At 37.1% G+C, this 26,346-nt stretch overlaps 1 protein-coding gene across 1 annotated transcript in view; it reads left to right on the top strand.

Annotated features, from left to right (window-relative positions):
- The window catches only part of EDIL3 (EGF like repeats and discoidin domains 3), a 524,672-nt gene that overhangs the window by 261,199 nt on the left and 237,127 nt on the right, over nt 1-26,346 (top strand). The window contains exon 5 of the mRNA XM_010588258.2: nt 23,768-23,881. Coding sequence (XP_010586560.1) covers nt 23,768-23,881 — 114 coding nt within the window. The remainder of the gene's footprint in view (nt 1-23,767; nt 23,882-26,346) is intronic.

Below are 26,346 nucleotides of genomic sequence, written 5' to 3'. Positions count from 1 at the left end.
TCACATTCTTTGGGCACGTTATCAGGAGGGGTCAGTCACCGGAGAAGGACATCATGCTTGGTAAATTAGAGAGTCAGCAAAAAAGAGGAAGACCTTCAATGAGATGGATTGACACAGTGGCTGCAACAATAGGCTCAAGCGTAATGATTGTGGAGATGGTGCAGAACTGGGCAGTGTTTCCTTCTGTTGTACATAGGGTTGCTATGAGTTGAAATTGACTCAGTAGCACCTAACAACAACATATGTATATATATGTAAGTTTATATAACTTCAACATGGCAAACTGTACATACATCGCTAATACCCTTTAATGCTTAAACTTCATTGAAATGGCAGAGAAGATTAAATAAAATGAAGTAAAAGAGAACAACTCTTTATCGGCCTAAAAACAGTTTTTAGGACTGTTAGAGGCCCAATGATTCCTTTCCATATTCTACACAAAGGAATATTGAAAGCAAACCAGAGCCTATGACCCTGAACTGGAAAAGGCTGAAGTGGAAGGAGTGGCTGTTTTGTCTTCTTATAGCAGAAAGGGTCTGAGCTAGGAGTCAGCTAATAGAGACAAATGAGTGGACAGATGCCAAGTTAGTTAATTAAGAACTCTGTAACAGCTATCCCAGTTGCCCACCTCTCCCCTTTTGCTATCCCTTCTTCATGATTTTCAAGGCTAAAACTAGAAGACTACTGTCCACAGAAATATAAAAGTTTGCTTGGAGAAAGCTTGGGCTTCTAATGCGGAAGTTGGCATCACTGAACAAAACCCTCCTTGTTTTGCAGGATGGGAGTAACCTTACTGCCTACTCCCTTTCTATGCTTAGAGGTTGCAATCAGTCCTTTCATGAAGGAGAGAAGCTTGTTGGTGAAACTAAACCAATTAAAAGCCAAAAAAATAAAAGAAAGAAAACCCAGTTAAGTATATTAATCAATGTACTCTTTATTCATAAATATAAGTAGGCACTCATACTCCTTTCATGAATATTACCTGAGATGTGCTATGGCAAATGAAAAGAGGATGTAAAAAAGAGGAAACACAGAATCCAAGTACAGTAGAAAAAGCCCAGGGGAGCAAGGAAAAGAATCCCAGCATGCGACTTGTATCAGGCCTGGAAATCCATCAGCCCAGCTAGGAATAGGAAATCAGAGAGCTCCTAGGGAACGTCATCAAGAAACATGGAATACAATTTATTCAAAATATAGAAAGATCTTGATCATGTGGTAAACTAGTTTATATTTTTCTTCTCTCAACAAGAAAAATAATTAGATATTTCTCAGAAAAAAAATTTTAAACCCTTCATAAATATGAAGTATCTAACGTGACATGATTCCAAACAATTGATAGAATAAATGTATATATTGTCTTAGGCTGGATTCTCTAGACAGGCAAAACCAGTAAAGCTTATGTATATATAAGATATATATGGACAGAGAGTGAAAGAGAGATTTATTTCAAGGAAATGGCTCATGCAGTTGTAGAGGCTGGACCATCCCAAGTCCGTGGGTCAGGATAGAGGCCTCTTCTGATGCACATATCCACGAGGGTTGGTGAACCCAAGATCGGCAAGTTGGAGAGCAGGGCTATTGCCCACAGACTGTGAATACTGACAAATCCCAAGATTGGCAGGCAAGACCACAGGCAAGCTGCTAGCTCACATCCCAAGAACCAGAGGTCAGACAAACAGGAGCCAGCTGCAGGATCTAGAGCAAGCGAAAAGCCCCAGGACTTGCCAGACTATCCACTTACGTTCAATGCAGGCCACACACCCAAGGGGACTCCCTTTCAACTAATTGGCTACTCACAGCAGATCCCTTCATGGAGGCGATCTCATAATAGCAAATCTCATCATGGAAGTGATCATACCATCATATGACTATCAAACCACTGAGAATCACGGCCCAGCCAAGTTGACACAAAACCCGAACCATCATATATACATACATATATATATAGTTGTTTTTTATTTTTCCCAACCTTGGTGCTAGAACAGTCTCCACAGTGTGACACATTTCAAGTGAAAACAATAACTTCTTTTTTCTGTATGGATACAATCACAGTACTTGGCACTAATGTGAATAATATTTAGATAAACAAATTACGTAGTATTGTAAGTGAAGCTCTATTGGCACAGTGGTTAAACATTTGGCTGCTAACCAAAAGGTCGGCAGTTCGAATCAACCAGCTGCTTCTTGGAAACCCTATGGGGCAGTTTTATTCTGATCTGTAGGGTTGCTATGAGTCGGAATTGACTTGACAGCAGCAGGTTTTGGGGTTTTTTTTTTTTTTAGTTATTATTGTAAATACTCTTCTTTTTTTTTTTTTTTTGATTTTTGCAATTAATTATAAGCAATAGAAAAACTATATGTGCAGATGGTATTTATGCTCCAATTCTTCATCTCTCGCCACATTCTCACCATTTGTCATATAATTTTGGAATGCTTCCTGTTAAGGAAGAATATAGTTCTCTCACTCCTAGACTTTGGGTTTGGACATATGACTTGATTTGATCAATTGCAGGAAGCAAAATGCCAGTGCACCAGTTATGAACCTAAGCCTTAAAAGGCATTTCAGGTTTTGCTTACCTTGTTGAACTTCTGGGAGCACCATAGCAGAGATACAAAAGACAGCTGCTGCCTCCTCAGCTGCAGCCCAGAATGATCACACAGGAAGCCAACCTGAGTGCAAACCCCAAGGAGGAGCAGAGCCCAGCAGGATCTTTAGCTCAAAGCAGAGCTCCTCGATGGGGCCCACCCGAGATCTCTTGTTGCCCTCTGCCCTACCACTGGCACTCAGGTGCTTGAGAAATACATGCTTACTTGTTTATGCCATGCAGGTTTTGTGATTATTTGTTATACAACCTTACTATAGTGATTGTGGGCTGATCCACATAGATCATTAAAATAGAATGCATTATAAAAATGTTAACCAAATTTCGACAATAGAAAAAATTAGTAGCAGAACTGTAATGGCAGGGAAGAAATGTGAAGGGTGATATAGCAGCCTTGATGTCTAAAGCAAATTAAAAAGCAGCAAGTTTATATATATTATTTAAGGTTGTAATGGGAATCAATAGAACAACTCAAATAATATGCCAGTAATAAAATTCAAGAGGGGATAGGGAGCAAGAGGAGGCAGTTTTGGGGAGATGACTTTTTCATTTGTCTATTGATACTGAAAAGAATAAAGTAAAAGCCAGGGACTAAATAATTGTGCACCCACAAGAAATAAATAAATCAGCAAGGAAATAAGTAATGGATAAGTAGATAAAATAAGATGCCAGCCATATATGTTAACTGTGCACAGTAACATATCAATTTGTTATAGTTTAGCAATAGTACTAATAGACTGTTCTACAAGTTTCAGAATTATAATTGTATATTCAGGAAGAATCATCAGCAGAGTTTGGTCTTTCTCTACCTCAGCATGATTTAACTAAAATATATATTGTAGTACTTTGTGGATGGATTCTACTTTGGGAAAATATTAATATCACTTCTGAATATAGCTCTGTAGCGCATTTAGTTGAGAAATACATAAGCCTTCTTTTATCCTCTCAAACACAGGAGAAGGAGTTTAACGAGTATAGGAAAGTAAGATGCTGCATAAACCCAAATCATTATACTCAGGGCTAAGTTAAACAAAAAAATTAAGTGGATGGAGCTACATTTATACTTAGTATTTACTAATATTAGTCCAATTCTCAAGTCATTGGATTTTATTAAAAGGAACTAAACTTTTTTTTCTGCATTAATCTTATAATAGCGTGACAGCAAGCAGTTTCTAGTAAGACCCATTGCTCTCTGACAGAATAGGACGATTTCTTAATGCACTTGTTATAGAAGTAGCTAATTATTTTAATCAGGTTTGTTGGGAATGGTGGAACTTGTTGCCCTGAAGGCTTACTTTTACAATATGAAATTATGTGGTAAGTGATTAATGGGATTGAGATTTCCACGTAATATTAAAAGGAATCAATAATGAAAATCTCCATTTTAATATATGTGGTAGTTTTTAAAGTCACACCTATCACATAGGAGCTAAGAGAACTAGAGAAATTTATTTCACGTTTCCAGTATGAAAACTGGTCTTTTGAATAGGTCATAAGAGTAAAGAAACATGTACATCAATATGCTTGATGGGCTTGCCTCAGAAAAATTTCTGGGAAATAAGAACTGCTATGGAACGTATGGGTAACCCCAGTTATCGTTTAACACCCTTCAGACTTCTGCTAGCCAACTAGATAGATAAATTCAATCGGAAACCAAAATATAAGAGGAATAGAATGTCTTGCAGTTTTTTTTTTTTTTTTCATTCATCTTCACTTAAGGCTTCCTGCAAAGCCTTTCTTGAGTGATAGAAATAATCTGCAAAGCAGGAGGTAAACCACCTTGAATGTTTTAGTATTTTTGTCATTTTTATGAATACAGTTTCTTGCTTTAGTATGTTTTATTAAACTACTCCATCTTTCCAATAAAGCCTGCCTTGTTGCACCAGGGCTTCATGCGTCTCACTCTGTGGTATGAATATAAAAATCTCTCTGATGTGAATTTGGGGAGGCCAGTGTTGCTCATTAATTTTATGTGGCTGTTATTGTAATACCTTGTGTGTGTGTGTGTAGTTCTAAGTTCACACAAAATAAATAAATGTTTTATAAAAAGTGTCTTGATATGATCACTTTTTTAACACCTTTGTTGAGGTATAATTGAAATACACTGGACCACACATATTTAAGATGTACAATGTGATAAGTTTTGACACATGTATACACCTATAAAACAATAATTTTACCCAAGATAGTGTACATTTCCAGAAGTATTTTCCTACCCATTGTAATCCCTCCCTCCAGCCTCTACAATTTCTTCCCAAACAAGCGCTGATCACCTTTCTGTCACTATAGATTCCTTTGCATTTTCTAGGAATTTACATAAATAGAATTATGCAGCATGTACCCTTTTCTGTCTGGCTTATTTCACTCAGCATAAATATTTTGAGATCCCTCCATGATGTTACTGATATCAATAGTTTATTCTGGGTTTTTTTTGTGGCTGAATAGTGATCCATTGTATGGATAGGCTACAGTTTGTTTATCCGTTTGCTGGTTGGTGGGCATTTGGATTGTTTCCAATTTTTGACTATTGCTAATAAGGCTGCCCTGAACATTCATACATGTATGCATATGTGTGTGAACATATGCTCTCATTCCTCCTGGGTAAATATCTCGGAGTGGAATGGCTAGATCTTATGGTAAATACACGATTAAATACATGAGAAGGTGCCAAATTGGCTTCCAAAATGATTGTGTTATTTTACATTTCCACTAGGAATGTAGGAAGTTTCAGTTCTTCCATATACTCAACAGTACTCGGTATGGTCAGCCTTTTTTAGTCATTCTAGCGACTAAGTGCTATGGCTGCTAACCAAAGGGTCGGCAGTTCAAATCTGCCAGGCACTCCTTGGAAACCCTATGAGGCAGTTCTACCCTGTCCTATGGGGTTGCTATGAGTCAGAATTGACTCAATGGCAATGTGTTTGGTTTGGGTTTGTTTAGTAGGTATTTTGGTTTTAATTTGCATTTCCCTAAGGATGAATGGTAATGAGCATCTTTTCATATGTTTGCTTTAGCTCTCTGTGTTTCGTTTTGTATAGCTGATATTGTTATGTCAAGTTCACTAATCTTTTCTTCTTCAGTGTCTAATCTATTGTTAATTTCCTCAAGTGTATTTTTCATCTCACACATTGTAGCTTAAATTTTAGAAATTTAGTTTCTTTTTTAATATTTTCCTTTTCTCCACTCAAAATTTTCAATATTTGAAATAAAATTACAAAAACTATCTTAATATCCTTGTCTGCTCATTTTAACTTCTGTTTAGTTTTGATTGATTGATGTTTCTCTTTATCATAGGTCATAATTTCTTGTTTTTTGGTGTGCTTAACAAAGTTGGTTGGACGTCTGACATTATAAATTTTAACTTGTTGAATGCTGAATAGTTTGTAGTCCTATATATATATTCTTGAGCTTGGTTCTACTACATAGTTATTTGGAGATAGTTTGGTCCTTCTTAGAAGTCTTACTTAGCAGATTTGTTAGGAGAGATCGATGGGACATTTATTCCAAGGCTAATTTTTTTCTTTTTTTTTACTGAGGTAGATCCTTCTGAGTCCTCTACCCATTACCACATGAATTAGGAGATTTTCTAGCCTCACTGGTGGGAACTGCCAGGTTTCCTGGTTTTGTGTGCTCTCCAAAAATTGTTCACTCTAATCCTTTCAGATGGATTTTTCCCAAATAGTTTCCATATGTGCCCGCACTAACCAGTGCTCTGCTGGATACTTGGAGGAAAACTACAGTGTTTAGGATGTGCTCTGCAGGTCTCTGGGATCATTCTTGGTGCAACCATTTCTTTTCTGGAACTCTGTCCTGCAGACTCTAGCAGATCTTGTCTCCCCACATCCTCAGTTCCTTCTCTTTAACTCAGTGCCTGCCAGGCTCTGCCTGGATGTTCACTGTCTATGCCACAGCCTGTGATCTGTCTACCCCAAAGCAGTAAGTTGGGCCAATTGTAGGGCTCACCTCATTTGTTTCCTATTTCTAAGATTTTACTGTCCTTCCTCTCCTTATGTCCAGTGTCTTAAAAACCATATCTCTGTGTGTGTATGTGTGTGTAGTTTTTGTTTGTTTTATATGGTTGCTTCAGTTAGAACGATAAAACTGGCCCTTCTGTCTTGCCCAGAAGCAGAATTTCTCTTAAATCCCAACATTACCACTTTTAATGAAGAAGGCATGTGAATTGGTATACTTAACAATACATATGGGGGGAAACACTAAACTATGTAAAGTAATGGCTTGGAGGCAGTACTTTTATGGCACTAAGCAGTGAGTTGGTTGCTTGAACCATATTCTTCCCTGGTGGCCTTGAGTGTGGCAAATATTTTGCTGTCTCTTGCTCTGCCAGGAAAAACAGGCAACCTCCTATAAGTATGTAGACAAGATTCTGAAATGAGGGAATTCTAGCTATTCAGCTCGTTTACTTTGATGGGAACTGAAACCCCCAAGAATTTAAAACTGAATGTTCTCTATAAATACCTGCCATAATCTATGTCTATCAGCCAACATTTATAGTGTTAATGTACTAGTTTCAAAAAAAAGTAAAGGTCATCATTTTATAAAGAAAGATATTAAGAAAATTTGTTGAATGATTCCATTCAGTAGGTTAAAATTTCCATGGGCTTTGTATGGGGATAAATACTGTCTTTCATTTCTTTCCAGTGAGGGACTGCTCTTCTGTAGAATATTTACAAAAATTCTACCTGTTTATTTATACTGATGGTAACCCCAAAAGTAGGAATATCCATGTACAGAATGCCTCATCAAAATTTACCTACATTTCCATTGAGCCACAAAATCATGAAGTATTCTAAAGCACAAAATAAATATAGTCTAGCCTATTTTTTAATAATATTGTGAATTATTTTACAGTCTGAAGTCTACAGTATATTTTTTTACATCAATTATCTCATTTAATCCTCACAGTAGCTTTCAAATTGTAATAGAATTCACAAGCAAAGGGGCATCATTTTTGTTTAATTATGTCTGTAACAATATAAAACTTCATAGGTATCAAAATATAGAACCAGGAAGTCATTTTTGCTTTATTACCTTATTAAATTTTTTTATTATAAAGTTCAAATATATGTAAAAATAAAAGAAAATGCTTACAAATGCATATTTAAGTGCCAAAACTATAAGTTATGCAAATAGTGAAGGTGCAATTCTGATATTAAGGGCAATCAATACAGAAGTGGTGAGTTATAGTGCTCCTTTTAAGATCTTTAAGAAAATAATTCTAGGGTTTGAAGAAAGTATAACTATGCAGCAGTGTCTGTTATTTAAATTAAAAAAAAAAAAGCCTCAATTCCTTATATGCTTTCAATCACTCATCATTTTAGTATAAGCAAATTTGTGTGTGTCTGTCTTTTTTTTTTTAAGTCAAAGTCATTGAAGAAAAAAATATATTAAGTAGACAAATTGAATAATTCCACTTGGTGAACTGAAAGTTTTAATCTGTTCCCTTAAAAGCCACTCTTGGTAAACCGTACCCTAAAAAGGTATACCATATTTTTACACAAATAACATGCATCTTCTACCTTTATTTGACAGCCATTCCCTCGCCCTGCAAGACACCGTTGTGCCATTTTTTTTTTTTTTATTACATGTTGTTGGTAAAAATTAGTATAGCACACTTACAAAAATACCTTGTGGCAGGGAGGGAGTGATTGTCAAAAAACATAGAAGGTGTGCATTATTTGCATAAAAACATGGAATTCATGTTAATCTCCATTTTACTTACAACTACATATGAAGGGAAATAACTGATTCCTTGCAAGTTTCATACAATTGTATCTTCAAAAGTATTATTAATTATTTGCCAGTAGAAGTGTGAATTATTACAGTCACTTTAAAGTTGAAAATATACATCTTTATGACCCAGCAATTCTACTCCTAGGTGTATCTGGAAAGTTTCAGTTATATTTACTTATGCATCAAGAGACATGTACAAGAATGTTCACTGATCTTTTATGTCCAGCAACAATACAAATGTCATTAACAATGAAAGAATAAATGCATTTTAGTACAGTTTACAATGAAATACTATACAATGAGCACACAGTAATCACCTGCAACTACATAGATGAAAGGCCAGTGAAGCCACAAACAAAAGAGCACATAATGAATGAATTCATTCTTTCTTTTACTATAAGGTTCAGATATATGCAAAAATAAAACAATGTTTATGAATTAATACTCATGTGCCAAACCCTTAAACTGTACAAAGAGTAAATGTGTGATTTCCATAATAAGCAGAATAATTACCTTCCTGAAGGTGTGGAGTGGGGGAGGGTGTTGTCAGTAGGAAGAGGCATGTGAAGGTGTGTGGAGGACTGGCAACTTTCTAGTTCTTAACCTGGTTGGTTGTTACACATGTGCTCTCTTTAAAATAATTTATTTAACTTTACTGTTTTCTGTACTTTTCTGTACAGATGTTACCTCTGAAATATTTTTAAATAATGTAGATTGCTAACCGGGAAAAATAACAAAAACTCCAAGTTTACCCTTATAGAAAATATCAATGCCCTCTATAAAAAAGGAATCTTTAAAGATATGTATTGTTTTTATCTGAAAGGCACGGTAAAAGTTGCATCTTTAAATTTTAAAGGCACATGGAAGAGAATATTAAAAAAAAAAAAAAAAAACTACCATTGAGTCAATTCCGACTCATAGCGATCCAACAGAACAGAGTAGAACTGCCCCATGGAGTTTCCAAGGAGCACCTGATGGATTCGAACTGCCAACCTTTTAGGTTAGCAACTGTAGCACTTAACCACTATACCACCAGAGTTTCCAAGAGAATATAAGGGCCAAAGAAATCCATTTCTTCGTAGCCAAACAGTGATGGATTTCAGGAATAAAATTAAACCAAATACCCATTAATCCTAAACAATTTAAGATTCTTAGGAAATCAGAGGAATAAAAAGATTCACAAAATGTTATTCCCAATTTAGATTTCAGACTGGAGTCTTTGACCTAGAGGAAAGATGCTAATGCTACTAGGTGAATATAAATATTTGAGATCAAGAACCATGGGTTATTCCATTTTCTGTCCTCCTCACCACCTAGAATAATACCTTGAAGACAAGAGTGAAGTGATAGTAAAGAAGGAATACTAATATTTCCCAGACGGTGGTAAAGTGTGCTCGTCAATAGCACAGATTCTTAAGACAAATTATCTGGGTTTTAATCTTAGCTCTACCACCTATTTGCTGTGTGAACAGCGAAGACCAGCTCCTGCAGGCAAAGTCACTGCCTCCTCTACCATCACAGTGTTTTTTGTACATAATGCTGTTGTGGCATGTATTTCACTATATTTTAATATAATCACCTCTCTCCCAAGAAGAAGATGAAATCTCTTAGGACAGGAACTATTCTTATTCATTGATATACCCAATTATGCACTTATAGCCAATTCAAAAAATGCTCATCAAAGTTTTAATGAATAAATGAGTGAGTGAACAAATGGGTGAAGACAGCTGTATTAATCATAGCTATGCTTCCAATGTGGCTTCTAGTGAGTTACAGTGATTCACAGAAAAACATGCAAAAACATGGAAAATGGTTCACCATCAATGTTGATCTCTAAGGCTAGAGAGAGTGCACATGAATTAATTTGGCACGCAGCTGTCAGAATGATGGTTAATTTTGAATAAAGGGTCATGATTCTGCAAAAAATATATGAATGATGCCATAGCATAATAAAAGTAGGAAACCAAAAAATACAGACTTTCCATTAAAAAAAAAAAAATACATGGAGTAAAAAACTATGGGACACTCAGGAGTCACTCTCAGGTCTACAGACTGCTGGTATAAAAACTAATAATAATAATAAGGAAATGCATGTTAATGTGGAAAAAAAAAAGGCACTTTATAGAGTTAATTATTTATAACTCCAGCTAACTCAGGAGCATTTTTTTCCCAATCTCTTAGACTCCTCTTCTAAAACTCAACATTCCCTAAGCTTCTAGACTGATTTACTTCTTTGGAGTTTCTTTGAGAACTGTGTGTTCTCAGAGTGCTTTTCACTTTGAACTGTAAGTGATTATTTCCTTGTCTGTTTACTGTACTCTAAAAACCTTGAGAAAATTCAAAGACAGTGACATATTAATGCTTTTATTGTTAGCACCTAGCACAGAACTCAGAATGGATGTATGGTTGGTTTGATGGATGGATGGATGGATGGATGGATGGATGGATGGATGGATGGATGGATGGATGGATGGATGGATGGATGGGCTTCATATGCAGAGGTTTTCATCTCAGTGTTTGTCAACCCTGGACAGCCTTTAGAATCCTCTGGACTCTTTTTAAACATATATTACTGCCTCTATCCCACCCAAGACCATTACAATCAGAATCTCTGGGTATGGAGCCTTTACATGGTGTTTTAAAAGCTCAAAGTTTTAGAAGGACCACTGATCTAACACCATTGTTCCTTAATGGAAACTCTTTGAAACAGCCTGGGACACTTGATGGACACTCACTATGACAGAAAGCATTTGATGTTCCCCTAGGTCTCTAATATTTCCACTTCTTTCTTAAGCCAATCCTAACTAGTTGCTCTTCAGTCAATTCCAACTCATGGCAAATCCCCATATGTGTCAACCCAATTAGCTCCATAGGATTTTCTATGGCTGATTTTTTGGAAGTTGACCTGGGGCACCTCTGGGTAAACATGAACTGCCAACCTTTTGTTGCTTAACTGTTTATGCCACCTAGGGACTTCTTTCTTACCAGTAACAAATATTTATCGTAGGACAAGGTACTATGCTGCATACATCTGAGGTAAGAGCCTTTGAGATGGTTTTTCCTTTGGGTGAAATTTTCACTGAAGGAGACATCTATTCTTTTTGGCTTCTACTATATGTTTTTTGGAAATGGCTGCTAACCAAAAGGTTGGCAGTTCGAATCCACCAGGCCCTCCTTGGATGCTCTATGGGGTAGTTCTACCCTGTCCTGTAGGGTCGGTATGAGTTGGAATGGACTGGATGGCAATGGGAAGGAGTTATATGTTTTCCATGTAGCTTTTATTTATGATTTTTCAAGTTTTCAAATATTCAAGTTGTTGTTGGGCCCTGCCCAGCTGATTCTGACTCATAGCGACTCATGTGACAGAGTAGAACTTTTCCATAGGCTTTTCTTGGCTATAATCTTTACAGAAGCAGATTGCCAGGTCTTTCTCCCACAGAGCCACTGGGTGAGTTAGAATCTTTTGGTTAGCAGGTGAGTGTCTAACCATTGTATCACTAGGGTTCCTTACAGGGACACTTTCTTGAATGTTCCTACTGCAGCCCCCTTTCAACTCCCCTTGCTTTGGTTTTATATGTACCTTGGAATAGTGCCCTATCTTACTGGCCAAATGTCTGATTGAAGACAAATAAAGCCTTAACTAGAATAATTTTATATGGAAACCTCCCAGAGCGTTGACTTTCCCTGGATGATAGTAGGAAAATATTTGCACCTAAATTGTTATCTCAAAAATAAATTGGTATCTCAAAATAAATGCTAAGATGCCAGGATGAGGTAGGCAGAGAGTGTGACCTTTATTATAAAGTGGCAATGGCTAACCACTTCATGGATTTGGGGCATTCTTTACACTAATGCTCTTGGTAAGTAAAAGTTATCAGTAAAATATAATAAAAGGTTTATGTTCGATATATTCTAATTGAAAAATGCTGATTTTAATTTGCTACTTTAAAATGAATTACTAGTAATAAAGCAGAGTACCAGATCAAAAGGGACTTCAAGCATACAAGACTAAAAATATGCTGAACTGGTCCTGGAAATGACTGGGGAAGACCCTTTAAATAATCCTGGTTATGACATAATTAAATTCAGCATCTGAGTGGGAGAATGTAATTCCTAGAAATCATCATAATGTTATTCAGTCTTAAAAGGGAAAGTGAGAAACCATAGTCTTTAGATTAAAAAAAAAAAAAATTAAAAGGTCAAATTTTAAAAGGCAATCACTCACAAGAGGTCTGGTGAATATTTAATAGCTAATGGGGAGCCCAGGGAAGACATGTTGTTCAGGATCAAAAATAGCAGGCTTTTGAAAATAAGCTCTTGCCTGGCTAATTAGCAGCCAATAATAATATTGCAGAGAAGGAAAGGCAGCCCAAGGGAAAGGAATAAGGAATTCATGAAATTATATCTTTGCAAAAGAGGAAAAAGACTTTATGATGGTGTCCTTTTAATATACCAATATGAGGGTTCCCTACTAAAAGATCATTTTTCCTTCTTAGTGCTCATGGGACCTGTATACGCTTGGGAATGAAAAGGATATAGACTCATGAATGAATTAAGTTGTTTGTCTTGGTCTTTACTAAGGAGGTGGTTAGAGGGATTTCTGTCACCAGATGGATTGGATGATCTCCTGTAAATGGTAGTCATTGTTCAAAATGTTCTAAGCCAAGTTGGCAAAGTGAATGTAGCTAAACTACCGAGACCAGATGGCACTCACCTGAGGAGTTCTAAGGGAACTCAAGGATGAAATTGGGATTCTAATGGCTCAGGAGTGCAGCTTGCTGCCTTTCCCACTCTGCAGATGGCAAATGTGGGCCAGTTCAAATGAAGGGAAAGACAGATGAAGGGAGGGAGGGAGGGACAGAGAGAGGGAGGAAGTAAGGATGGGAGGAAATCTCTAGAGGTGGCCCCAGGAAATGAGGCTCCAGAAATCTCCATTTTATCTCTTGCCAGTTGGAGGAATAGGATTACTGAATATTTAACCATAATTATCTGGGGAAAAGCAACATGGCTTCTGGGGGAAGAAGTTTGTTTTTTGAGGACATAAAATAGTAAGCAGTAAATATAATTTAGATTTTTCAAAAACTCTTTGACAACCTACCACTCCAAAGGCAATTCTAGGAGGTGTAGGACTGTAATTTGGCCAGTGATAGATCTGACAAAGATCCAGGAAAAAGAACAGAAGTAACTGAGCATGTTTCAGTATGCAGATATTTATAAGGTAAACTCCCAAAGAGATGAGTACTCAGAATGGTCTTAATGGATACATACATTGGTCAATTAGTGGAGGAGGGCTTGTACAGTAAGTCTCCAGAGTGTTCATGGGTTAATGCTATTTATGTTTGTGAAAAACTATGCTAAAGAGGGAGACTACCAATGCACCTTTACAAGTCTTCAGAAAATGGGTTAAGTGTGGCATTATGCCTTAAAAGATAAAGGGTCCAAGTTACACATGTAAAAGGAACAAGTCTGTGTAATTAGTTAAAACAAAGCCAAGGGCCTGAGAATCATTGTAAGTTGCTTTTTGGTTAAAAATGCTTCTATAACCAATGGTTTGCCCTCTCCATCTCTTTTACTTTTTTTACTTGCTTTGTCCTTCCTTCTCCAAAAATATAAACAAAAACAAACAAGCAAACAAAAACACCTCTCAGGAAACAAGAGTGAGTCATGAGTTCCCATCTGCAAATCTGTGTGCAGCTTTGCTCAATGTCAGTGTTGCACTAGAGATTAGAGGGTGAGCAGCAAAGTTTTATATTTACAGAGCAAGATATCACTACTTATCTGAGTGCCTTGATTAGAAAATCCAAATTTTAATGAAACTTTCTTAAAAAAAGTTTTTGAAAGGCAGTCAGAGAGATGGCCCGAGATGGCAGCTTAGTCACATACGCCATGCTGTCCCCCAACAGCAAAGAACCTAGAAACCAAATGAAACAGATACAGGTCACAATCTGGGAACCCATAACAGTAAACAGAAGGATAAAGAATTAGATCAAACACAGAAGGGAAGGAGAAAATGAATTAAAGCAGTAAATGAGACTTATGAACTGTAGGCACCCTGCCAGCCAGGCCAGTGCAGCATGGCCATCTTGAGACAAAGCCAGCAGCATTCCCAGGTAAGAAGGATGGGGAGACAACTTCATAGGATCCCCAGTAGGAGACAGAGATGATGCATAGACAAAACCAGAGCAAAGCAAGGTGAGCAGAATATGGACAGGACCTAAGGAGGGAAAGTGTAAGAAGGTGGGCGACAGCCCTTGGGAACCAGCTAACCATAGATCAGGGAAGGAGCTAGAAAATAGGGACAGGGCACCAACTCTAGGGGAAGGCTTTCTCTCTTGGTTGGCTCTGGGGGAAGGTCATCAATCTTCCTCTGGTCTAGAAGTTTCTCAGCGCAGAGACCCTGGGTCCAAAGGATGTGCCTTGCTCCTGGCTCTGCTTTCTTGGTGGTAGGAGGTCACTCTGTCTCTCTGCTCACTTCTTTCTTTTGTATCTCAAAAGGGATTGACTCAAGATACAACCTAATCTTATAGATTGAATCCTGCTTCATTAACATAAATGCCTCTAATCCTACCTGATTAACATCATAGAGGTAGAACTTACAACACTTAGGAAAATCACATCAGATAACAAAACAGTGGACAACCACACAATACTGGGGATCATAGCCTAGCCAAGTTGACACCCATTTGGAGGGACATAGTTCAATCCATAGCAGAAGGATTCAGTGACGTAGCAGGGTTCCTCTATATTAACAAGGAGGACTCTGAAAAGGAAATAAAAAAACAATATTGTTTACAATAGCCTCCAAAAGGCTAAATACCTGGGAATAAACCTAACCAGGAACATAAAAGACTTACACAAGGAAAACTATAAAACACTACTGCAAAAAACTAAAAGAAGTCTATATAAATGGAACAACATTACATGTTCATGGATTAGAAGACTTAATATTGGGAAAATGTCAATACTACCAAAAGCCATCTAGAGATATAATGCTATCCCAATTCAAATCTCAACAACATTCTTTAGTGAAATGGAAAACCTAATCTCCAACTTTATATGGAAAAGAAGGAAGCCCCAAATAGCTAAAGCAATATTAAAGGAGAAGAACAAAGGAGGAGACCTCACACTTCCTGATCCTGAAAACTTATTATACAGCCAAGGTAATCAAACGAGCCTGGTACTGGTTCAATGACACATAGACCAATGGAAGAAAATTGAGAGCCCAGAAGTAAATCCATTCACCTATAGGCAGCTGATGTTCAACAGAGTGTCAAATTCCATTCAATGGGGGAGAAACACTCTCTTTAACAAAAGGTGGTGGCAAAACTGGATATCTATATGCAGAAAAATGAATCAGGATTCATACCTCAGTTCTTTGATGGCTACCAAGGATGGAAGGGAGAAGGGGAAATCACCTTCTAGATAGGAGACACTTGTTACTTTTGGGGATGAGAAAGGCATTTCTAAATATGAGTGAAGTCCATACAACCTGACCAAGGTAAATAAAGACACTAAGAGGTACATGATAAAAAGGGACAATTTTGGTAAATGTTATAATGTATACAATTTTGCAAGAACAGTGAAAACAACCAAAAAAAAAAAAATGTGCGTGGTTACACAGGTAGACATGGATGCATATATATGTATAGGAAGGCATATGCAAGTAAGTGCATGTGGCATATATGGGTGTATCTATAAACCAAAAAAAAACCGAACCCGTTGCCATCAAGTTGATTCTGAGTCATAATGACCTTATAGGACAGTAGAACTCCCCTATAGAGTTTCCAAGGAGTGCCTGGTGGATTCGAACTGCCAGCCTTTTGGTTAGCAGCTGTAGCTCTAAACCACTACTCCACAAGGGGCATATGTATATACACGTTTACATGTGCTGCATATATATTCACGTGTATAACAAACCACATGGAGGCACAGTTATAGAGGCTCCCTAGACATATCCAAACAATTTGCAGGATTGATTTCCTGGGTTAAAAGGGTTGGGAACCGAGTCTTGGGGGACAACTTAGTCAATTGGCATAACATAGTTCACAAAGATAATGTTCTAATCCTAGTTTGGTGAGTAGTGTTTGGGATTTTAAAAGCTTGTGAGCAGCAGTCTAAGGTACAACTCTTGGTCTCAGATGGAGCAAAAGAGAATGAAGGAAATCAAAGGCTCAAAGAAGAAACAAATTCATGAGACTAGTAGCTCACACAAACAACAACCTCTTCTAACTTGACACCAAAAGGACTAGCTACATGGCTACCACTACCAACCATTCTGACCATGGGCACAATAGAAAGTCCCAGATAGAATGGGAGAAAAATGTGGAAAAAAAACCTCAAATTCCCAAAAAAGGCCAGACTCCTGGTCCTATAGAGCCTAAGAAGAATGCCTGAGACTACTGCCCTAAGATACCCTTTGAACTTGAAATTAAAGTTATTTCTGTAGATCACCTTTCAGCCAAATGATAGACTGTCTTCTAAAACAATATCACCCATTAGTAATGTGCTGCTTTAAACAATTAAGCATAAGCAACCAAATGGTCAACATTTACAAAAAACAAAGATGAGAGGACAAGGAAGGGAAGGGAAGCTAGATCAATGGAAACAGAACAAACAGAATGGAAATAATGAGAATACTGACTCATCGTAAAAATTGTAACTAATGGCATGGAAAAATTTCTACAAAAATTGTTAAAGGGGAAACTAATTTACAATGCAAACTTTCACCTTGAACACAATAAAATATTAATTTTTCTAAAAAAGATAGTCAAAGAAGCACAAGCCTGAAAAAATAATATCAATTATTATTATAAATGAACAATAAATATGACCAAATATAGAAATTTCTGTTTATATGAGGACAACTGTGTCAAAATTTTCTTATTTGCAAAAATAACCTAGGACATTGCAGTATATTTTGCAAAGAAGTAGACTTTTTTTTTCTGGTAATGATAATGTCTTGCTCTGTCACAAAATGAAATGTATGTGATTTATTACACAGATGTTTAATTTTCATTTCATTATATTACATCCTGTGAACATTTATTTATTGTGATTTAAGTGGAAGTTTACAAGTCAGTCTCTCACACAAAAACTTATACACACCTGCTATGTAACCTTAGCTGCTCTCCCCCTAATGTGACAAATCACTACTCCTCTCCACCCTGTATTCTCCGTGCCCATTCAACCAGCTTCTGTCCCCCTCTGCCTTCTCATCTTACCTCCAGGTAGGAGCTGCCCACATAGTCTCATGTGTCTACTTGAGCCAAGAAGCTCACTTCTCATGAGTATCATTTTCTATCTTATAGTCCAATCCAATTCCTGTCCGAAGAGTTGGCTTCCGGAATGGTTCCTGTCTTGGGCTAACAGAGGGTGCAGGGGCTATGACCTCTGGGGCCCCTCCAGTCTCAGTCAGATCATCAAGCCTGGTATTTTATGAGAACTTGAGGTCTGCATCCCACTGTTCTCCAACTCCATCAGGGATTCTCTGTTGTGTTCTCTGTCAGAGCAGTCATCGGTGATAGCCGGGCACCGTCTAGTTCTTCCAGTCTCAGGCTGATGCAGTCTCTGGTTTATGTGGCCCTTTTTGTCTGTTGGGCTCATATTTACCTTGTGTCTTTGGTGTTCTTCATTCTCCTTTGCTCTGCATCCTAGATGGCCACTTGCTCACGTCTGTGAACATTTATTTCTAGTCTTTAATTAAACACGATTTATACAAATTGAGGTCCGTTTCTATTTAGATTGGCTGCAGTGTTAATCACATTGGAAATAGCCTTTCAATGGTTAAAGAAGTCCTCCATTATTCTGATATATAAACCTTTCTCTGTAATTTGCATCTGTCCTTAGCCTGCATTTTGCTATATATGCACATAGGCAGAAATGTTTTATTAATTTTTCTAATCAATATGTTTAAATTCACTATATTGAAGAACATGGTGTCATTAAATTTTTTAAACATTTTTATGAATTTAGATTATGGTAGTTTTTTGAGTTAAAAAATGAAAAATGCACTTGTAAACCATGAAAAGGTCATTCTTTATCACAAACTGAGTATGACTGTAAAAAGCATTTTCACCTGAGCAAATGCAATTCCAATTCATTCCACCTAATTTTAACCTCTGGGTAAAGGTGTTAACTGCTGTTTTTTTTCCACAATCAGATGTTCTTAATTATAACTTGCTTTGGTGATGATTGCCTGACCTAATGAACAAATATCAGGAAGGTTTGAAGGTTGGTTTGTCTCAGATTCATATTCACATCCTATAAATGCTTTTTATTGTGTTAAAATTTGGAAGATTTAATGAGGCAAAGATGAAAAGTGCCTGCATATCATGAGTAGTGTATATAATGACTCTTGATTGTTCTCTCATTGCTGACTATGAAAACTTCCCTCTATTAACATTTCAAAGCAGCAAGAGCTGGACTTGGCTTTATTTATATTTCAGGCTTAAAATAAGAAAATGCATAGAGCCTCTTACCTGAGAATTAAATACGTATATTGTACCTTTTAGCATCAAATTTGTGTGAGTCTCTAGTCTGCCTTCTTTTATTGATTTTTTAAGACTTTCCCAAACATGACTTTACCGGGAGCCGACTTGACAGCAGGTAACAACTACAATAAGGTCTTTCTAAAGTACCAGGGTGTAAAGGATACTTTCCTATCCTGCTCCAAGTCTTCCGTGCCAAAGAATAAAAACTGGTTCCCTCAGCTGCTTCTAAAGGTTCATCATGATCTGGTCACTATATCCTTGGACTTGGATTCCAGCACTTCCCTTTAAAAACCCTCTGCTCCAGACAAACTTGACTACTTCTGTACCTGAATATAAATCATGCCAAGAGCATTCCTCTTCAAAGTTGTGATTCATTCTGGTCTTCTGTGTGGAAAAACACCAACATCTCCTTCCTGTGCTTGTTAATCCTACCTTTCCTTCAAGAGTAAGATCAACTTGTATTTCCCTTACATCATCTTCTAAAGACATCAGTACTTACTTTCTTCTCTTTAAATATAAGAAAATAACTTTCTGTATCTAACTTTACAAAATAACAATGCATTTTCTAAGACATGACAATTTAACTTATCGGCCATTGACATGCTTTCATCTAAGACAAATTTTTAACAGATATGATACAGGGGAAAGACATATTAAACATGTTCCAAAGTAGCCAAAGGAACTTATTTACACCAGGGCTTCCAGTCGGTTCATTCCAGTTCGACCCCCTGTTCAGAGTTAGCATTTCCAGCCCAGATGTAATGAATCAGTGTCTACATTTTAGCAAGATCCCCAGTGATTCTTATAGATCCCCAGGTGCTTCTTGTATATATATTAAATGTTAAAATGTAGATTCTGATTCTGTATATCTGGGGTGGAAATGCAAATTATCAGCAGGGGGTTGAACTGGAATGAACCAGTTCAAAGCCCTGATTTACACAAATTGCATTCTATTCACACATTGCCATTGCCTTGCACTGAGGCAGCAACAAAATATATAGCAAGATGATTTGCATGCCAATTTTAAATTGTAATAAAAATATTTTGTATGTTAGTCCAATATGAATAAAGCATAAATGAAATTTTGATGACTAAAAAGAGTTAAATATTTTACTTGATAAGAAAATAATGACTTATGCTGTTTCTTTCTCCATTCTTCCTCCCTTCCTTCCTTCTTTCCTTCCTTCCTGCCTTCCTTCTCCTTGTTAAAGCTTTGGGAATCTATCGTATTTTGCAATTCACAGCTGATTTTAGAGATTATCAGATTCTGATTTTATCTTATTATTTAAAATAAAAAATACTCAAGTTATTTAGTTTTTTTTCTGAACACAGTCATGAATTGTCCCTACTTTCAGCCTGTGGCAGTTGATCATATACTAGAAAGAACCACCTTTACAAAGAAAGTCATTACCTGCATAAGGAAATTGAGTCCATATTTTTTACAGTGTATTTAGAATGAGAGAATATCAACTCTACTTTCAGGAGAGGATGCTATTTAAAAAAAAAAGAAGGTGAAAGAAAGGGCAAAATAGAGAGTTTCCTAGCTTTTTTTTTTTTTTTTTCTTGTTTGCACTTTAGAGGGTAAGTTAATGATGGTATTGCTTTAAGCAGTGATAACCCAGGATTTCAGGAATACCTTTTGACATGTTGTAGTGGATGAGAAGATCTGTTATAAATCCCAAATGAAATGTCTTTTTGAAATTGTGCACAACACTATTTATACTCATTTGTTGTTGTTAACTGCTATTAAGTCAGTTCTGACTCAAAGTGACCCTATGTACAACCAAACGAAACACTGCCTGGTCCTGCACCATCCTCACAATCATTGTTATGCTTGAGCCAATTGTTGCAGCCACTGTGTTAATCCATCTCATTGAGAGTGTTCCTCTTTTTCTCTATCTACTTTACCAACCATGATGTCCTTTTCCAGGGACTGGTCCCTCCTGTAACATGTTCAAAGTTAAGTGAGACAAAGTCTCACCATACCTGCTTCTATCGAGAATTCTGGCTGTTCTTCTTCCAAGACAGATTTGTTTATTCTTCTGGCAGTCCGTGATATATTCAATATTCTTCACCAACACCATAATTCAAAGGCGTCAATTCTTCTTCGGTCTTCCTTATTCATTGTCCAGATTTTACATGCATATAAGGCAGTTGAAAACACCTTGGTTTGGGTCAGGAGCATCTTAGTCTTTAAAGTAACATCTTTGCTTTTTAACACTTTAAAGAAATCTTTTGCATCAGATTTGCCCAAAGCAGTGTGTCATTTCTTGACTGCTGCTTCATGGGTATTGACTGTGGATCCAGGTAAAATGAAATTCTAGATAACTTCAATGTTTTCTCCATTTATCATTACGTTGCTCATTGCTCCAGTTGTGAGGATTCTTGTTTTCTTTATGTTGAGATGTAATCTATACAGAAGGCTGTGGACTTTGTTCTTCATCAGTAAGTTCTTCAAGTCCTCTTGACTTTCGCAAGCAAGGTTGTGTCATCTGCATAATGCAGGTTGTTAAATGAGCCTTCCTCCAATCTGATGCAGCATTTTTCTTCATATAGTCCAACTTCTTGAAATATTTGCTCAGAATACAGATTGAATAGGTATGGTGAAAGGATACAACCCTGATGCACACCTTTCTTGATTTTAAACTATGCAGTATCCCTTTGCTTTGTTCCAACAACTGCCTCTTGGTCTATGTACAGGTTCCTGATGAGCACAATTATGTGTTCTGGAATTCCCATTCTTTGCAATATTATCCATAAGTTGTTATGATCTATACAGTCAAATGCCTTTGTGTAGTCAATAACACACAGGTAAACATCTTTCTGGTATTCTCTGCTTTCAGCCATGATCCATCTAACATCAGCAATGATGTCCCTTATTCCATGTCCTCTTCTGAATCTGGCTTAAGTTTTTGGCAGTTTTCTGTCAATGTATTGCTTCAACCATTTTTGAAATTTTGAAATATTCAAAATATTTTGAAATATTTGAAATTTCGACAGCAAAACTTCCAGTATCACAGCAACATGCAAACCACCACAGTATGACAAAACTGACAGACTCATGGTGGATGCTCTTAGTAGAAGGTTTATCCAGAAATATTTATTGGGCACTAGCATTCTTCCAGATACAGTGTGGCATGTTACAAGAGAGAAAAAGAACAGTGCGGTACTAGTACTGTATTTGTGAAACTCTCAGTCTGACTAGGTGAAAGGGCACATCATGTGAACTGACAGTTCTTAACTAATGCCATTTAGGCCTGTGAGAAGTTAAAAAAGGAGAATTTTAGGAGTAAGAGCAGAGAAGGTCTTGAATTTGAGTAGATGTTAGGATGACAAAAAGATAGGGAATAATGTGTGCTTTCCAAATACTCTGAGAATACCCAGAGAACCTATTCTGTCTCGCTGTGCTCAGAGAATATGGTGTGTAAATATTGCTTGTTGATATTTCATTGAATTGTTGTTATTAGTTGCTGTCCAATCAGCTCTGACTGAGGATTACCCCATGTACAACAGAACAAAGTGTTGCCTTGTTCTGGGCCATGTTCACAATGGTTGCTATGCTCGAGTCCATTGTTGTGGCTACTGTATATTTTGAGTACCTTCCAAATTAGGGTCTCATCTTCTAGCACTATATCTGACAATGTTCAGTTGTGATCCATAGGGTTTTCATTAGCTAATTTTCAGAAGTAGATTGCCAGTCCTTTCTTCCTACTTCATCATAGTTTAGAAGATCTGCTTAAACCTGTTTAACACAGGTGCCCCTGCTGGTATTTGAAATACCTGATGGCATAGCTCCCAGCATCATAGCAAAACACAAGCCACCAAACAAACAACAACAACAACAACAAAAAAACCCACTGCTGTCAAGTTGATTCTGACTCATAGCGACCCTATAGGACAGAGTAGAACTTCCCCGTAGAGTTTCCAAGGAGCGCCTGGCAAATTCGAACTGCTGACCTTTTGGTTAGCAGCCATAGCACTTAACCATTACGCCACGAGGGTTTCCAACACAAGCCACCACAGTACAACAATTGACAGATGGCTGGTGGTTGACTGAATTGGCCATTATTTATTTGGTTATTGGACCTGTGGTGACTCAGTGTTTAAGAATTCGGCTGCTAACCAAAAGGTCAGCAGTTTGCATCCGCCAGCCTCTCCTTGGAAACCTTATGGACCAGTTCTACTCTGTCCTATAGTGTTGCTATGAGTTGGTTTGATTTTTTGGTTATTTATTTATTGTTCAAAATTGTTTTCATTCTCTGTGTTGTCCAAAATTCGCATGAAAATTAAAATAATTTTCTGAATGCTTTATATTTCATATGATTTTGCATCAGGTATAGTAATATCAAAGGTAAGCCCCTTTAGTCATCCTAACTTTAGAAACACTTGAATGAGATTAGGAAGTGATCATCATTAACATTTATTACACTTTGCATGTAACGAGCTGTAGCTATTAACTCTAATTTGCTTCTCATAGCATTCATCAAAGGCGAACTATTTAGAAACTGAAACATCTCTGTCAGTTAGAATGTTAATGAATTAAGATGAAATGAGACAGAGTTAATTGGCAGTTGTTGCTGCAGGGGAGATTGTAGATCTTGTAAGTGATAGCAAGTCCTCTCTCTGTCAGAGTTAATTTGTTTGATTTAATTCTATGGATACACTAAATATTTTCCCAAACCACTCATATTTATTTTCAGAATTGAAGAGTGGTTTGGTTTTGTTGGTCTTTCATCTGAATTTGATTTTAATTTTATTGTTAACAAGTTTTGGTATTAACTAGCACCTGTATTATTGACTTAGTACACACACACCCAATAATAGCATTTCTTAGACCTTCTTTAAATTAAATTGCCTAAAATGCTATAATATCTAATCAGTTATTTCACTAAGAATTCTCTTCCTCTGTTCTGTTTTCCTCAGACATAAATGAATGTGAAGCTCAGCCTTGCAAAAATGGTGGAATATGTACAGATCTCGTTGCTAACTATTCCTGTGAATGCCCGGGTGAATTTATGGGAAGAAATTGTCAATATAGTAAGTACTTAAATACATACTATTTTATTCATATGGCCTTCATTCATTATGGAGTCAGTCAAGTTAACAGCATTTGCTTCCAGGGTTCATAAATTATTGAAATAGCACATTTCAGATTTGTTGTTCATGTTATTGATGTACACATACTTGCCAGGATCTGTCTCACTTAGTGAACTACCTGACTAGGTGTAGTCATCAACATGTGGTGATCTGAAAGGAGTAGTAACATTCCTCATAGACCCTAACCTACCTCTCTCATAAATCCTATTTTGGCTTGTGAATATATGTATGACTTAAATTTCTACTGCCAGGGTGCCAGTACTTATTCTGTTTCTGACAAGAAATTCAGGTCACTCTAACCAAATATTCTTTATCACAAATAAAAGGTGGAGTAAAAGGAGGTGCATGTTTACACAGCCCGCACATTAGCAAGAGTTTTTCACATTATTTATTTAACTTCTTGGAAGCCTAAGACAGTAGGGTCTTGAGATGATGGCTCTAGCAAGAGGAAAACTTGCCTGAGGTATTTACAATGAAGATAAAAAGCACACCCCTCCCTAAAAAACAAAAACAAAACAAACAAATACAGACAAAAAAACAAATGAGAAAAAGATAGTGGCAGGAGTAGAGTTAGTGGGATCAGGCCCAAACACATGTTAATAACAATAATGATAGAGGTTTATAATTTGGGGGTACTTTTAGAAATGTAGGAAACCCTGGTGGTGTAATGGTTAAGTGTTATGGCTGCTAACCAAAGGGTCGGGTCAGCGGTTCGAATCCGCCAGGTGCTCCTTGGAAACTTATGGGGCAGTTCTACTCTGTCCTACAGGGTCGCTATGAGTCGGAATTGACTCGACAGCACTGGGGTTTGGTTTTGGTTTAACAATAGTCTAGAGATTTGCAGTACGGTTATACTAATTGAGCATCACAGCAGTACTATGCAAATTCAGCTGCAGTTGCGGGTGTGAATTCAGGTGCAGAAACTGAGACACGTATGTGCATGGTTTTCCCAAGATCTCATAGCTAGGGACAGAAGCAAGCCTAGAAAGAATGCAGACCTTCTGACCCCCAGCTCGGTGTATTTTCCTCTAAATCAAGATGCCTCTTCAGTCAAAAATGAACAAGATAATATGAACATACACCTTCCTCTTCAGTCATCAAAATTTTATTTCTCACTTTCCCTCTCTTCTTTCCCTTTCAAATGTGGTGATGTATAAAATAAAACAGGGACCATTTTTGAAGCATGTGTTTGAGTTGTGTGTATAATCAAAACGATGACTTAAATATGAGATGCTAATCACTCTCTAGTTCTGAAAATTTTCTTTAAAATAATGGAATTCATAGTTTTAGGAATAAATACTTCCTAAGCTTAAAAATGATTGAAGATGAACATCAGATGTAAGTTAATGGAGGAAGCTCCAGGCCATGGATGAACAGAAAGAATGGCTGATTGAGCAAGCAGGTGGACCAGACAACCAAATCAACAAATAGCCAACCAACTAACTAAATGAGCAGCCTTCTCATGAAGCACTTAACTGACCACCTACTAAGTTAACTCAGCCTCAGGTTCAGCTGTTGCCTGGCCCACCTGCTACAGCCACAGTGGCAGCTTAAATCCATGCCTGGATAAGGGTATCTTCTAGAAACAATAATGCCCCCCTCTATCCCAAAGGAACCCTGTCCAGGGGAGCAATTGGAAGATGAGACCTACCCATTATCCTAAAAAACTACTGTGCAGGGGACATGCCATGGGAACCCTACGTAAGGATGAGTGTCACTCTGATATGAGCAAGCCCTACCTTGCCAAATTAACTTAAGAAAAAATAGTGTCTGAGGTCTTGGCCATCCTGAGAGAGGAGACTGAGGATGTGGAGGTATGAGGCATGAAGAAATTGGGGCAGAGGTCAGAGTTGTAGAATGGGGATAACAGGGGCTCATGAGACAGAGACTAAGGCCATACATAAATGACCTATGCTGACCGTAGAGCAATAGGACAGTCAGTTGGATGCATATATGCCAAAAATCAAAGGAGGTCTGTACGAGGTAAGTTTAAATATTGAAACCAATGACTGAAGCATACCCATCCTCCCATCACAGACTTTTGTTGAGGTCACCAAATTTAAAAAACCCCTTGAAAAGAAAGAAGCCTGGTTGATTATGGAAAGACCTTTTGAAATAGATCTTAATTATTATCAACTTGTGCCTAGTGTGTGTATTCCTTTCAGTTTTTGATATTGTTTAATATGCTTTTTTTTTCTTCACTGACTTGGTTTACTAACATAGAGAGACAAGAGAAATAGGTAGAAATATAAACAGATAGACAAGATGTATAGATATAGAATATGTATATATTTATATAATATGTTTTATACATACATACATATATGTACTTTAAACTCAAACTTCTCCTTGAACATAAATGTGATAGCAAGGTGGCTAGGACCCCCTATTTGCACCTCTGCCTC

The sequence above is a fragment of the Loxodonta africana genome, chromosome 2 (genome assembly GCF_030014295.1).
Source record: "Loxodonta africana isolate mLoxAfr1 chromosome 2, mLoxAfr1.hap2, whole genome shotgun sequence".
Lineage (NCBI taxonomy): Eukaryota > Metazoa > Chordata > Mammalia > Proboscidea > Elephantidae > Loxodonta > Loxodonta africana.
Note: the sequence above shows the minus strand (reverse complement) of the source record. Positions and strands in the feature narration are given on the sequence as shown.